General features: G+C 43.1%; 1 protein-coding gene across 4 annotated transcripts in view; it reads left to right on the top strand.

The window, feature by feature from the left end:
* The window catches only part of MYOF (myoferlin), a 154821-nt gene that overhangs the window by 32166 nt on the left and 106776 nt on the right, over positions 1–15879 (top strand). For all 4 annotated transcript variants that reach the window (XM_089897938.1, XM_022569328.3, XM_022569326.3 and 1 more), the window contains exons 4-5: positions 5787–5895; positions 8793–8880. In XM_089897938.1, the coding sequence (XP_089754064.1) occupies positions 5787–5895; positions 8793–8880 (197 nt within the window). The remainder of the gene's footprint in view (positions 1–5786; positions 5896–8792; positions 8881–15879) is intronic.

Genomic DNA, 15879 nt, shown 5'->3' with positions numbered 1-15879 from the left:
AGAGCAACGTGTGATTTACTTTCCAGCCTCCAACTTATTTTTCCTTTCCTTCATGAGGGAATTTCCAGTAAACCCTGCCCCAGTAATCCATGTGGGCTGTGTCCCTGCTGCACAGAAGAACAACTCGCTAGATGTGAGTTCCCCTGATTAAGAACTCAGCTAGCAAAGCCCTTACTCACCACAGTGGCATGCGACTGTTAACATTTGCGTCCAGGCCAACGGGGAAAACATTTTCCATTTCTCTTTTAAACACACTAGACTCTGTTTTAACAAGAAAGACACAAAAGTTCTTAACCAACACTTGCATGACCGAGTTGACTAGTTGACAGTTAAACTCTTTAGTTCCCCCAAACCTAACGTCTAATTTTCAAGTAGTTGCTTCCATTGCTTAGAATTAGTTTGATGTCACAGAGAGAACCAACAACAAACTATATGGGCGTTCGTGGACTGAAAGGAATAGGAGAAGGACTGGCTTTTTCTTCATTTCAGAACACATCTGCTGTTTATTATTCTTGCACCATAAGTTTCTTTTTGAGGTGTGGTCCATCCATTTTAGTGTTGGGTGGAGCCCATGGGGAGACTCTTATTTTTCCATGAAAACACAGGGCAAAAGTTTCCCCATTACTTTCACACCATAATATTTTAACATATTTATAGCATTAGTAATATGAAAGAAAAAGGGTCTTGGTTTAGTATCACCTTCTTTAAAGGAAATTGGCTTGTGGTCCGACTGAACTCTTCTTATTCCCTGTGTAGGAGGCCAAGTCATCATTTCCCAGTCTCTCACTGTATTTTGTGTCCAAGCAACATCATAGAAAATAGGCCAGGCCAGGCTTGCCTTCAAAGCTGTATGGAGTTCAGACACCCAGAGGGGATGTTTTCTTCAACTTACAGTGAAAGATCTTAGATGTTGTAACTGTTTATATTTTTCTTCAACTCACTGAGCCGTTAAAAATATTTTGTGGATTAAAGTCTTTCTAGGCTTTCATCTAAACAAACACTAGCTTTAGAAAAAAGAAATTTAAGTTTTCTTTGACGTCTCCGTCCCCTCCTCCACCCCACCCCCACAAGCATAAGAATTTTATGATGAAAAAGCAAATCTTAAGAAATGGGACTAAAGGTTTCTGAAAGAAGGAATTGAGATCAGACTTCACGATTGGCTTCTTTTATTTCACTCCATTCCTGGTGTGTTATTTGTTACATCCTCTCACAGCCTCTCATGGGGAGGGGAAAGCAGCGGATACTGGATGAGTCAGAATGGAGGTTGTAAAACCCATTCAGGGCCATAAAGGGCCAGCAGATGGGTTTTGTGTTTTAGGCAAAGCTGTTCTCCCCAGTTAGCCACAAGTCCCACCACTCCCTATTGTCTCACCTAATACTCACTGTATTCCACATTTCTGTTATTGGCCTAAACTTTCCTCCTGACACCCTGTGGGAATTTGTTTGACTCCTGATGTTATAAGAAGCCAATACCTTTGAAGGCAGAAAACTTGCCTAGTATTCTGGATTGTTCATTATGGACATTTTCTAGGATATTTTTCCCCCCCTAAATCAATGAACAAAGGCTTTAAGAGAAAAGAAATGTATAACATGAGAGAGTTTTCTGAATAGACATACATAGGAACATCACATATATAAGCCAGTAGCAGACTTTCAGGGCTAAAAAGGGTCTGAGGAATTCTTTCAATCTACTCATTTGCAGATAATGAAGGGGACTCAGAGATTTGGGTGACTTAGCCAAGTCCTCAAAGGAAGTTGGGACACAGAGTTAGGGGTAGAACAGGAATTGTCTAACCCAGTGGTTCTCAGCCTGTGCTGATTTTGCCTATGGGGACAACTGGCAATGTGTAGAGATGCTCTAGTGGGTAGAGGTCAGGGAAGCTGCTGAGCATCTGACAAGGCACAGGAAAGCCCCCTAAAACAAATAATTATCCAGTTCAAAGTATCAGTAGTGCCGCTGTTGATAAATGCTGGTCCAACCCAGGTCAGCCCTCTTTCCACTTCAGTATCATCCCTGCATGCTGTAGTTTTTGTTTTGTTCCAGGGATTATTTATTGTTGATAGAGATTCAGGTCATCTTGGCTTTAGCAAAAGCAAATCAGTACATGTTCAAGTGTACAGTGTTATGATTTTAATCATAAAGTTAGGTTATGAATCATGGAACTGTGAAGAGTAAAATCCAGTGTGTTTCCCTGTCTTTCCAAGGTGAGTACCAGTCAGATAACTTTTAAACCTTTTCAGATTTTGTTCTTATTGAAAAAACGGAATTAACCAACCCTGTGGCCTGCTGTCTTAAAACATGGAGAGAAGTCCATGGAGAGAAGCTCACATCCTGTGGGGCTGAGAGAGACGTGGAAGAGATTTTGCCAGGGGTTCTCACCTTGTGTGGGAGGTTTCTCTGTTTCATCAGGTGGAGATGGAGTCATGGGTAGTCTCTTGTCCTCAATATATCAGGAGAATAAAAACCCAAGTGAGAAGAAAACATACGGATGTTAAAAAAACAAAAACAAACAAGATACTAACATACGGAGTGAACATACTCATCTGAAAAATTACTCTGTAAAGGTCCCATCAATTCTCAGCATTGACAGAGAGACCTAATTTCTATATTGACCTAAAAGGGCTGAAAAGTGCACTCTTAATCCTCTGGAGGCAAAATTTTTCTTTTCTGACTCTACTTGTGATATTAGAAGAGAGCAGAATCCATCATGGTTGTTGAATGTCTTGGGTGTGTTCGTTTCAAGTCAGTGCAATCTTCCAAGAAGCCCTGTGCCAGTGGCTCACATCGTGGGGTAAGTTGTTTGAAACAGGGTGCCATAGCAATGTTTGGTCGTGTGTGATATAATATACCTATTCTCAGAAAGTGAAGTCACTTATTCTGAGTCACTGGACGTATGTGGTTGGATGACAGATGCTGAATCTACAATCTGGTCCTATTTCTGAGGTCCGAGTGGGGGATGAGAATACAGATATCTGTCAGTTTAAAAATAATGTGTCTATGTTGACATCAACTCTCACTTCCTGATTTTAAAACAAAATGGACAACATTTTTCAATGAAATGAATATTTCTCCACAGGGGGATCTTTCCTGATTATTGTTTTTGCCTGAAAGCCCAGAGCTATTTTTATTCTCAACTACGGTTTCTTCACCGTGGGGTTTTTGGTATAAGTAATCTCTCCTGTCATTTTGAGGACTTGATATTTAGCTTTCTAACTTTATGCTAACGATAATCCAGGCTATCGTATCTGCTATTGTTAGTATAAGTCGCTGCAAATATGGACAAGATTAAATAGCATTTAAAAATTCTTACTATTTCTCTTTTCCTTTTTCAGTATCTATACTGAGAGCACACCCCTGGACTCTCTTTGCTTTTTTATTGCATTTCACAAAGGGAACTCTTTCAATTCACCCACTGTCATACCATGTTGTGTGTTATAACCCCAATTTACAGACTATATTCCACAGGTTACACTTTTATATTGACCAACTCCCTGGGGATGTGTGTTCTATAAATTTTTTTGATCATGTGCCCTAACTACAAAAATGTTTCTTTCCTTCATTCAGTAAATATGTATTAATAAGCAAACTATGTTCCAAGCACTGGGGTTAGAGGAATGAACAGAACAGGAAAAACCTCCGCCTTTCAGGAGCTTTACTCTAGTAAGGAGGGACACAGGTGTACTTCTGTACCGGTATGTTATGTGCGCTAAGAGGTAGATGGTCAAAACTACAATAAGATATCACATCACACCTGTCAGCATGGCTGTCATCAAAAAGACCACAAGCAACAAATGTTGGCAAGGATGTGGAGAAAAGGGAACCCTTTTACACTGTTCGTGGGAATGTGAATTGGTGCAGCCACTGTAAAAACAAAACAAAACAAAACAGTATGGAGGTTCCTCAAAAAACTAAAAATAGAGTTACCATAGGACCCAGCAATTCCACTGGGGTATATATTCAAAGAAAATGAAAACATGATTTCAAAAAGATATCTGCACCTCAATGTTCATAGCTGCATTATTTACAATAGCCAAGATATGGAAGCAAGCTAAGTGTCCATTGACAGATGAATGGATAAAAAAGATGTGGCACATACACACAATGGAATATTACTCAGCCATAAAAAAGAATGAAATTTTCTTGTTTGCAACAACGTGGATGGACCTGGAGGGTATTATGCTTAGTGACTGAAGTAAGACAGAGAAAGAAAATTCTGTGTGTTATCACTTATGTGTGGAATCTAAAAAATAAAACAAATGAAAGAATATAACAACAAAAAAATAAGAGGTGGATGAGTAAGCGGTAGAGGCTGAATATAATCCCTTGGGGTCCAGGAAGAGAAAGAAGTGCATACATCCAACTTCTGAATGATGCTCCACAGCATGTGAGTTACCAAGTTACCCCATCCGTAAACTAGCAACCTATTTACACTGCAAGAAGGTTTACTTGGGGGGATGTTTTTACAGTGGACAATGTTGGTTTTTTTTATTGCTCAAATGTTCCCAGGTGGCCTTTATTTCACAAAACTATTTCCATTAAAATTATTTCCTATACCACTTTTACTATATGATACTATTCAAATGAAAAGCAATCGGCAAATTTACAAATTATGCACTTTTAAGTCATTTCTTCTACGTTGAGGCTGTACACATCAGACAGCATCAGTGCCCAGGCCTGAGTCAGTGAATTCCTAACGCTCTTCCATTAACCTGGACTCGGACTTTCACATTCGGTCAGGTATCTGTCACACCAAAGCAGCTTCTGAACCATGTGTTACCTGGCCCAGGTGGAAGCTTAGATTTTCTGTGTTCTTGTGTGGTTTCCTCGGCCCATTACTAAATCAATTAGCCAGTCTCTGAAGACCATGGCCTACGTGAGATGAAGTTTACTACGGCTACTACCTACATGAAGGATGATGGAAACAAAACAAAGAAACAAAAATCAAAAAATTTTAGGAAATAAGGTGAAAGTGAGAAAAACTTCTGCATGAGACCTGTATTTTCTGTTGCTGCTTTAAATTACTCCAAACTTAGTGGCTTAAAACGTCACAATTTTACCACCTTACAGCTCTACTGGTCTGAAGTCCAGTGGGCTTACCTGCAAAATGAAGGTGTCAGCTGGGCTGTATTCCTTCTGGAGGCTCTAGGGGAGAATCCATTTTCTTGCCTTTTCCAGCTTCTGGAGTCTGCCTGCATTCCTTGGCTTGTGGTCCCTTCAAACTAGTGACAGCTTGTTGAGTGTTTCTTGCAAGTCTCTTGCCTCTTCCGTCACCCTCTTCTACTCAATCCTGGATTACCTGGGTAGCCCCAGTCCAATCATATTAAGGTCAGCTGATTAGCAACCTTAATTCCCTCTGCTACCTTAAACTCCCTTTTGTTTTGTATCACAACATATTAACAGGTTACAGTGGACAATGTTTTATGAGTCCTTTTAAATGTCCATTACAGAAGAATGCCTAAACTTTGTCCTACTTTTCTCTCTTCCTGTATTCTTCGAGGTTATATTCAGTCTTTGTCTCTCACCCATCGATCTCATTTGTGACTTGAAATTTCCCAGGCACCATAGTTTGACTCTTGAAATGACTGCTTGTTATGGAGACATGGTGGCTGCCGTGTGATGGTTACCGCCAAAATACCCTGCTAGGGAGAGCACAAAATGGCCCACGCTTCATTATGGGTGGTTTTCATGCTCGCAGATGAATAGGAAGAGGATTGGGAGGTCCAGTGTGGAAACGGAAACATGCCTCTTATGTGGGTAACTGTGTGCTTTTTCCTTTCCCCTGCAGGTTAATTGGCACGGCCACCGTAGCCCTGAAAGACCTGATTGGCGACCAGAGCCGATCGCTGCCCTACAAACTGATCTCCCTGCTAAACGAAAGGGGGCAAGAGACTGGGGTGAGCATTTCCCTCTTGTTGAATGGCTTTGAAGGGAGATGGCTTTGCAAAGGTTCATTGAGACAAGAGTATGAAATTATAAGTAGCTCACTACACACACACACACTCTCCCTACTGGTTTTGAGGTAAATCGGTGCATTTACAAATGATATGGCCTCATCCTGTACTCATATTGACAGAACTACAAAGTAGATAAACTTGATTTTCTATATCAGAATACTATAGCGTGAGTGGGACCCTCTCTTGGTACAGCTCTGGGCATATTCACTTGGTTGTTAACATTTGTATGGTGAGTGTAGCTCTGTGTATCAGATACTCTTTGAAGCATTCTATAGAAGGTAATTCATTACTATTAGACCAGAATACCAAGATGTTAATATCATGATTTTTAAAAAATTAAATTTATTTATTTATTTTTGGCTGCGTTGGGCCTTCATTGCTGTGCACGGGCCGTCTCTAGTTGCGGAGAGCAGGGGCTACTCTTCGTTGTGGTGCACAGGCTTCTCATTGCAGTGGCTTCTCTTGTTGCGGAGCACAGGCTTTAGGTTCCTGGGCTTCAGTAGTTGCAGCGCGTGGGCTCAGTAGTTGTGGCTCGCGGGCTCTAGAGCACAGGCTCAGTAGTTGTGGCGCACGGGCTTAGCTGTTCCGCAGCATGTGGGATCTTCCCAGACCAGGGCTCGAACCCGTGTTCCCTGCATTGGCAGGAGGATTCTTAACCACTGAGCCACCAAGGAGGTCCCCATGGTCTTTATTATTCCATTGGCAGCTGAACGTTTTCTGATCACAGCCTCTCCAAACAAGTACACACTGATATTGTCTGACATGAGACCAGAAGAGAGAGACTCTTTTTCAAGTGCACTTTAAAAAAATTGACTCTAGCATCACCGCTCTCAGATTTCTTAAGATTGCTAACAAGCACTCATAAAGCTAATATGCTTGCCCTGTTAACCTCTGACCCCTTCGTTTTCCAAACAATTTGTCAATATTTTGCTTAGGAGCCTGGGCAAAGGGAGAAAATTTAAAAGAGGCCATCCCTGAAGGCAAGAATGCATTAATGCCCATTAGGAATGTCAGTTTTGCTGGTCTAGTCTCCAAAACTTATAGGTTTGCTGTGAATTAGCATTCTAATCATAAAATGTAAATTCAGAATGTCAGCTATCGTCTGTCTACCCAAAACTGGCTGAGAGAAATGATACTAAGGGAAGATGGTACAAGTCAGTGATTTTTCTGGCTGTTTTTTTCCTCTTTAAAGCAGAGAAGAAAGCATATGTAGAACCCTGAAATGGCAGAATTGTAGTCATTGAATGGAGTAAGGAAGAGTGAGGGCCTCAGGCCTGGCCCCCTGGTATCCCCTTACCCCTGTAAGAGGGCCTGGAGCACCTCGGAGGATCCTGAAGTTATTGGGAAGCCATTGATACAGAGGTCGAGCCATTCATGGACTCTTCTGGGTTTGAAAGGTGGATTCTTCAAGTTTGGCAATTGAGCCCCTCATTGCATTCGGTGTTCCTATTGTGGCCTGGTTGTAGCCGTGAGACGCTGCTCTTATGATTCTATATTTGCCAAGAAACTGCTGTCAGAGGCATCATTTATTATCCTGTTCAGTGTCTCCCAGGTCATAGTTCTTAAGTTGGCAAAGAATGTGCTGATCCATGAGGGAGTATTTACTAATGAGCAGACAGATGGGAAAAAACAGGGCAATTGTGTGTGTGTGTGTGTGTGTGTGTGTGTGTGTGTGTGTGTGTGTGAGTGAGTGAGTGAGAGAGTTTACCAGATGTAGCAAAAGTAGCAAATGGAAGTGTGGGATGCCCATTTAAATTTGAATTTCAGATAAACAGTGAACAATTTTGTACTATAAATATGTCCCAAATTTTATGTCCTGTATTTTATCTGATAACGTGTGTGTGTGTGTGTGTGTGTGCCATTCTTATTTTCAAAGGACTTCTTTTATTTTGAGGTTTATCCTTCCTCACTTTTGCTGTTAAAAGTCCTTTATTTTGTGAAATGATTATAGTAGTAGATGGTAGTTGAGGGCATGTGTTTGGCAAAATAAAAATTAGCGACCCTATGTTGAGTCCCCTTGCAAACTTTTTTGAAATTTTATCGGTTCACAAAATATGAAAGTATAGGAAACTCTGCCCTAAAATAATGCCCCACGTGAGAAATTTAACTCAGATTTTAAAAATAGGAATAATTTTATCTCCTGTAACGAGTTAGTATGTTTCTTCCTTTCTGATAATGAAAGGTTATGTATAACATTTTATGTTCTCCTTCTTGCCTTGGCTTCTAGCCAACTTGGGGTCATATTTAATGCAAGAGGGATGGCGCTTATCTTCATCTTCATGTTTTGCATCTTTGTTTCCTCTTTAATCAGACTTGTTTCCCTTTTTTTTGAACCCCATTTTATGAATCACATCGCTTTATAACTTTTTGTTAGTCACTTAAAATTCTTTTTGGAGAGAAGTGTGAAAATAAATTTCAGCAATTAACAAAGACGTCAACGAGCAAACAAAAAAACTTAAACACTTAGAATGATCCTCTGTGACTGTAATTCTGTGATTGGAGGCTATCTCCACCCTAGGAAGGAGGTTTGTTACAAGTTCAAGCTTCCTTGTTGCAAAACTTTCCTCCAGTTATGAGGCTGCCCCTTAGCAATGATACACTTGGCAACCTGTACCAGGTAACTGCTTTCCCACGTGCGCCCACTCCACCTGGGCCCACACGGTGGGAAGATATGAACAGTGGAGGGTATGTCGTCCTTCTCTCTTTCTCTTCTCACTTTCCCATCCCCCTGCTCACCCCTGCTAGAACTTTTACTCCTGCTGAATTGGTTTGTGTTGAGTCTATAGCATTCTGATGCCCTGCACTGATTCTGTCTGCCACGAATTTTTTCTACCCAGGCCACCATTGACCTGGTGATCGGCTATGATCCACCTTCAGCTCCACATCCGGATGACCCCAGTGGGACCAGCGTGCCAGGCTTGGGAGGTAAGCTGACCCTCCTGAAGGCCCAGCCTACACCAGGGAGGATCTACTAATGGCACACAAGGACTCTCCAAGGAAGCTCTCCTTGTCACTATACTCTCTGTAGCTCCCTGCGCACCTAGACAGGGCCCCATGAGGCAGGTGGAGCTGCCCTGAACTGGACATTACAAGAGTTTACCAAATGCCCTTCAAAGGAGAGGGGACAGCAAGGCAGTCCTTTACTGTTGCCAAAATTCGGTGACAGAATACCGGTGCCAGATTAAATCTTGGAGACAGAGTTTTGGGTGAAGTAGAAAGAAATAGCTTTATTGCTTTGCCAGGCAGAGGGGGCCACAGGGGGCTGATGCGCTCAAGATTGTGTGTCCCACCCTGGAGGGGGTAGTGAGGAATCTTATAATGTTCAAGGAGCAGGGCGTGATCAGCTCATGGGCATTCTTCTGATGGGTTGATGGTGAGGTAATTGGGAGTCAGCATTATCAACCTCCTGTTTCCAGCGGGTCTGGGGTCTGCGTGCTTGTGGACAGCATACAGTTAACTTCTCCCACCTGGTGGGGGGCTTCAGTGTCTGCAAAGCAGCTCAAAGGACACGGCTCAGAATAGTATCTGTAGTCCTTGAGGAAGAACTAAAGGTCCTTGACTTTGTTTAACAGCTAAAGTATTATTATTTTGTCTTGCTTGACTGTTCTTTCTTTCTGCATTTTCTCACTTCTCTGATTAAATTTGTTCTGTGACTAAAGTTTTTCTACAGACAAAAGGCAGGCGGAGGACATGGGCGGGGTCTGTTCTGGGAAGGCCTCATAGGGTCCTGCTTGGTTACATGACTGAGCAGCCTCACGTGAGCCCATCCAGCAGAAGGTCCCAGGCAGGGCTTTGCTTTGTAGCTTGCACCCCATACACTGTTGCTGGTTCTGAGTCTCAGGAGTGGCCTGTACTCTCTTCACGTGTCTTCACCTCCTAAATGTGCCATCACCAGGCTGTGCTCTCAGCCACCAGTCTCGTGGTCGGAGCCCTTGGATTGGAGCCTCTCTCTCCCTTGGCCCTGACCCCTCCCGCCTCCGAACAGCCCCTCGGTCCTTTAACCAAGTGCTCCCTGCCGCACAGCCCACCTTGTGCTCCTTGTTCACGGACGTGGGTTGTGGGTCACTCAGGGTCACCAGATACTGCTTTGGATGGGGTTGGGGCGTGGGACTCGGGGTGGGTTTTGGGCCGCAGGTGGAGGGCAGTCTACAAGACAGTCAGGCGTTTCACACAGCTGAGTCCGACCTCCTCTTAGCGTCTTTCCAGGGTGACGGGATGCTAGACGTGTCTCTGTAGCTTCCTCTGCGTTGAGGGGTCTCACCAGACGCCCCCGTCTTCCCAGCCTTGGCGTGCACCCCAGGGAGGGAGGGCCCACTCGCCCCGCCTTGAAATCCCTCATCCTGGGTGGGCACCCTGGCCCTGGTTCCTGCCAGGCCTGGCTCTTCCGGTCCTGGCTTCTCTGAGTTTTTCTTGGTTCTGAACTCAGCTCTCTGGTCACCTGAGGGGTCTCCTTGGCACCTGTGGCAGCACCTCCCTTTCTGCCCTGTGATGTCTCTGCCCCCTTCCTGTGTGACGTCTTGTCTGCCTCAGCCCCATCCCAGCCATTGCCCCTGCTCGCCCAGCCCAAAGATGACCCGATATTAAGGTTTGGGCCCATTAATTGACCATGTAGTTGTGTGTCCAGCATGGGTCACCTGGCCCCTTCTTCCTTGGGGACATTTGGGCCTGACATAGCCCCTTACCTCTTATGAGGGTACCAGCACATCAGCAACGCGCTCTGCCTCCACCCCCTGCCCACCGGCACCACGGGCACGCTGCTCTGTCCTTGGACACTCTCGGCCCCGCAAGGGCCCTGTGGTGGCTTGAGAACATCTGTGGCTCCCTTTGCTGCCGGAGCAGTGATGACAGATACACCACAGAGGAAACAGCGCAGTCCTGAGCAGCACGCCAGCAGGGGCTGAACCAAGTGGTCCAACCAATTTCTTTCTCCTCCGCCGATGCCCGCTGTCACCAGCGTTTGCTTCGGCCTCGGAAGGACAGTAGGAACTTACGGGCCCAAAAGGGCAGCCCCAACTGGTGGGCTCTCTGGTGTAGCCTCTGAATTGGGAGGACCAGGGTGCCTTTTCTTACACTGATATTTTTCCTAAGCCAGATCCTATTTATTAGTTTCCTAAGGCTGCTGTAATAAAGTACCACAAACTGGGTGGCTCAAACTATAGAAATGTATCCTCTCGCAGTTCTGGGTTCTAGAGGTCTGAAATCAAGGACTCTAAGGGAAATTCTGTTCCATGCCTGTGTCCTAGCTTCTGGTGGTTGCTACCAATCCTTGGTGTCCCTTGGCTTGTAGACCCATCAGTCCCTGCCTCTGTCATCACACAATGTTCTCTCTGTGTGTCTCTGTCTTCACATGGTGCTCTGTGTGTCCATGTCCAAATTTCTCACGTCTTATATGGATACCAGTCATTGGATTCGGCCCACCCTAATCCAGTGTCCTCTCAGGTTAACTTGATTACATCTACAAAGACCCTATTTCCAAATAAGATCACATTCTGAGGTTACAGATGGGCAAGACTTTTGGGAGGACACTATTCAGCCCTGTATACTGGTAGATAAAAGACAGTTTCATTATGTTTATTCCATTTCAAGAGCCAAAATGTTAAATGGGCCCTTTTGAGGTACCCCTTAAGCCGGGCCTTTAGGAAAAAAATAGCACTGAGGTTCATTCAAGTAGAAAGAGTAAACTTATAGTTTACAGTGAACTGGCATCACACAACTTCTTAGTATTTATGGGGTACAGAAATTGGTTGCTGGGTTTCCTTACCCATTGCTCAGTGCTGCAGTGAGGGTGGTAATTCTTTAAAATAAAGCTCCTCCCCTCCAGGAACTTGCAGTCCAGGTTTGGAGACAAGACTTTTTTTTCCCTGAAGGTGTAACGTTATGGATAAGAGCAAGGGCTTTGGGGTCACACTAGCCTAGGTTAGATGCTATGTCTATTGTTAATTAGCTGTGTGACCTTGGGTAAGTCACTAAACTTGTCTGAATCTCAGTTACTCTACTGTAAGGTGGGGGAGAACAGTAGCACATCATGAAGTGGTTGCAAGGATTAAATGAGATAATGCATAGAAAGCACTTAGCCCAGTGCCTGGCATAGAGTAAGTTCTACCTTAATGTGGTCTTTATTATTATTATTATCACAAAAACAATTCTGGGTAGCTGTAGTTATGAGCTCAGTTGAGTGCCACAGTCTGTATGAACATTCAAATTGTTTCCTCTAAAAAGCAGAGTTATTAGAAAAGAATGATCTGCTTTGGCTCAGAGTCATGTTGAGATGACTGAATGTTTTTTTTGTTAAATATCTTAAAAAAGGGGGGTGGGTTGTGTCCTAATGGACCAGGAAGACTTTGAGAATAAGCAATTTATCAAGCGGTTGGGAGTATAGGGGGAGGTCCCTTCTCCTGAGATGGACCCTTGTAAGCCCAAGCTCAGAAAACACGCCATTTCCCCAGAGCAAAGACTGCTTCCTTAGAAATGAGAAAAGCACTAACTCTTGAAATTTTAAACCCACTGGGGAGAAAACCCTTGCCATCCAGGCTCCCTTTGCCCAAGGCTCCTCTCCTCACCTTTTGGGTTGTCTTGGCAGCACAAGTCAAGCTCCAGCAGTGCTTGTGGACTGAGTCCCCCATCCTTTTAGGAAGCTAGCTGGTTTCCAGCGGTTTCCAATGGCAGGTGGCCAAGGTCTGCCTCAGAAGTTCTTTTTAATACCTGATACTGCTGGACGGAGATAGGAAATGAGCCAGAACTTGGGTTCCTTTTATTTGGATTTCAAAGAACATTAGCAAGTGCTGGCCTGCAAATGAGCTGTGTCCGCAGGGCAATTTTATGTTTAAGTGTGAAATGACAGAGTGAAATTTATTTATTTGAAAAATGAACAGGTTTCTTTGATCTGGAAGTGCTATCTTTGTTCTATGAGATTAACATTCACCACAGCTGGTGGCGTGGTGAATAATGATTTCATAATCTGGCTAAAAGAAACTTAAAAAAATCTTTTAATGTCCTAGATTATCTGGATTTTTTTTTTTAACTTTTTTTTATTTGGCTGCATAGGGTCTTAGTTACAGCACGTGAGATCTTTCGTTGCAGTGCGTGGGCTCCAGAGCTCATGGGCTGAGTAGTTGTGGCATGCGGGCTCTCTAGTTGTCCCGCAGCAAGTAGGATCTTAGTTCCCCGACCAGGAATCTAACCTGCGTCCCCTGCATTCAAGGCGGATTCTTAACCACTGGACCACCAGGGAAGTCCCTATCTGGATGTTTTAAGATAAAACTTTTTTTGTCTTAATGTGAAATTCAACTAAGCAAAGATATCTCTGAGTACTTAGTACAACTCCATGTTAAGGAAGACACTAAGGAAAAAAACCCAACACCTTACAGTCTTGGGGGAAATAAGAGCAATAAACATGAGACAGAAATAACAGCAAGGCAGGCACACCTCCTGCCATCACAGACCTTAACATAAACAGAACATCTGGCCAAGAAACTGGTTTTTTTTCACTTTCCTTAAATTGACTCTTTAAAAATCTTTACCATTTTTAATAAAAGTAACGAGTCCACTCCCTCTAATTTAAATATCAATAGATCTTTTCAAATTTTAAATCATGAACTCATTGGGGGTGTTTTTTGAGTTCAAAAGCATATCTGCTTATAAAAATATAAACATCACAGGGAATATAAGACACAGGAACATACAAATCTCTCGTAGTCCCAACCTACGATAACCACTATTCACCACGACTGATATTGATTTTAAAGGTTACCATCCACATAGTGGGATCTGCAAAGAAGAAATTTGAAATGTTAATGATAGAACACAAAAGTGAAGATTTTCAGGAAAATTCACCTCTGTAAGTTGAAGAAACTAATTATGACCGTAGACCACGGGAATTGAATACTTCAGAGGTTCGTGGGTTTTTGTCTTTCGTTTTTTTAAGGCTGTTTTTTAAGAGAAGTTTCAGGTTTACCACAAAATTGAGAAGAATATACAGAGATTTCCCGAATGCCCTCTGCCCCCACGTATGCCTAGCCTTCCCCATTATCAATGTCTCTCACCAGAATGGTGCTTTTTTTTTTTTAACAAAGGATGAACCTGCATGGACGCATCGTAATCACCCAAAGTCCGTCGTTTACCTTAGAGTTCACGTTTGGTGTTTTACGTTCTACAGATGTGGACAAATGTATAATAGTCTATACCTATCATCATAATATCATACAGAATATTTTAACTGCCCTAAAAATCATCTGTGCTCTGTATATTCGTCGTCTTCCCGCACACACCCCCAACCTTTGGTAACCACTGATCTTTTTATTGTCTTCATAGTTTTGCCTTTTCCAGAGTATCACAGAGTTGGAATTATACAGTATGCAGTCTTTTCAGACTGGCTTCTTTCACTTAGTAATGTGCATTTAAGTTTCCTCCATGTCTTTTCATGACTTGATAGCTCTTTTTTCAGTGCTGTATAATACTCCATTGTCTGGATGTACCACAGTTTAGTTATCCGTTCACCTACTGAAGGATATCTTGGTTGCTTCCAAGTTTGGCAATTATGAGTAAAGCTGCTATAAGTTTCCGTGTGCAGGTTATCCATGTGCAGGTTTTTGTATGGACCTAAGTTTTCAACTCCTTTGGATAAATGCCAAGGAGCATGATTGCTGGGTGATAGGGTAAGAGTATGTGTAGTTTGTAAGAAACCACCAAACTGCCTTCTGAAGTGGCTGTACCAGTTTACATTCCCACCAGCAATGGATGAGAGTTCCTGTTGCACCAACATTTGGTGTTGACCGTTCTAATAGCTGTGTAGTGGTATCTCATTGTTTTAATTTGCATTTCCATGATGACATATGATGTGGAACATCTTTTCCTATGCTTATTTGCTAACTGCATATCTTTGGTGAGGTTTCTGTTAAGGTCTTTGGCCCATTTTTTACAGGTTGTTTGTTTTCTTATTGTTGATTTTTTTTTAAATTAACTTATTTTTTGGCTGCGTTGGGTCTTGGTTGCTGCGTGTGGGCTTTATCTAGTTGTGGCAAGCGGGGGCTACTCTTCATTGCGGTGTGCAGGCTTCTCATTTGCAGTGGCTTCTCTTGTTGCGGAGCATGGGCTCTAGGCTCATGGGCTTCAGTAGTTGTGGTACGCAGGCTCAGTAGTTGTGGCTCATGGGCTCTAGAGTGCAGGCTCGGTAGTTGTGGCACATGGGCTTAGTTGCTCTGCGGCATGTGGGATCTTCCCAGACCAGGGCTCGAACCTGTATCCCCTGCATTGGAAGGTGGATTCTTAACCACTGCACCACCAGGGAAGTCCCTATTGTTGAGTTTTAAGATTAAGAGCTGTTTGTATATTTTGGATAACAGTCCTTTATCACATGTGTCTTTTGCAAATGTTTCCTCCACTTCTTGGCTCGTTTTCTAATTCTCTTGATATTGTATTTCACAGAGCAGAAGTTTTTAATTTTAATGAAGGCCAGCTTATCAATGATTGCTTTCATGGATCAGGTCTTTGGTTTGTATCTAAGGGGTTCCCTTTTAAGGAATGCTTTCCTGAAGCTCTTATTTCAAAATGACAAAGGTTGAAGAGCCTGGGGCATAGGTGGCTTAACTGAAAGTGTGTGGTGTCAGAAGGTCTGCTTTTCATTGCCTGCCTCTGAGACTTTCCCCATGACAGAGGGGTGGGCTGACTCAGGCCACTGGCTTGACCTTCTGAAAACCTGTTACTTTGCCAACTTGATTTGCCAGATGTCATTTAACTTGACTGGAGCCTACATCCCCATGACCAGAATAAACTACTTTTAAAATCTCACATCTATTTTTGAAGAACAATCTGTTAAAAGTATACATTGTTCAATGCTAGAAGTGCAAAAAAAAAAAAAAGAAAAAAAACGAAAAACATTCATAGCCAGAGTTGGCCACTTCAAATTCATTTCATTCCATGAACACC

The sequence above is a fragment of the Delphinapterus leucas genome, chromosome 16 (assembly GCF_059928025.1).
Source record: "Delphinapterus leucas isolate spDelLeu-1000000601 "Yukka" chromosome 16, BTC_Dleu_Yukka2, whole genome shotgun sequence".
Taxonomy (NCBI): Eukaryota; Metazoa; Chordata; class Mammalia; order Artiodactyla; family Monodontidae; genus Delphinapterus; species Delphinapterus leucas.
Note: the sequence above shows the minus strand (reverse complement) of the source record. Positions and strands in the feature narration are given on the sequence as shown.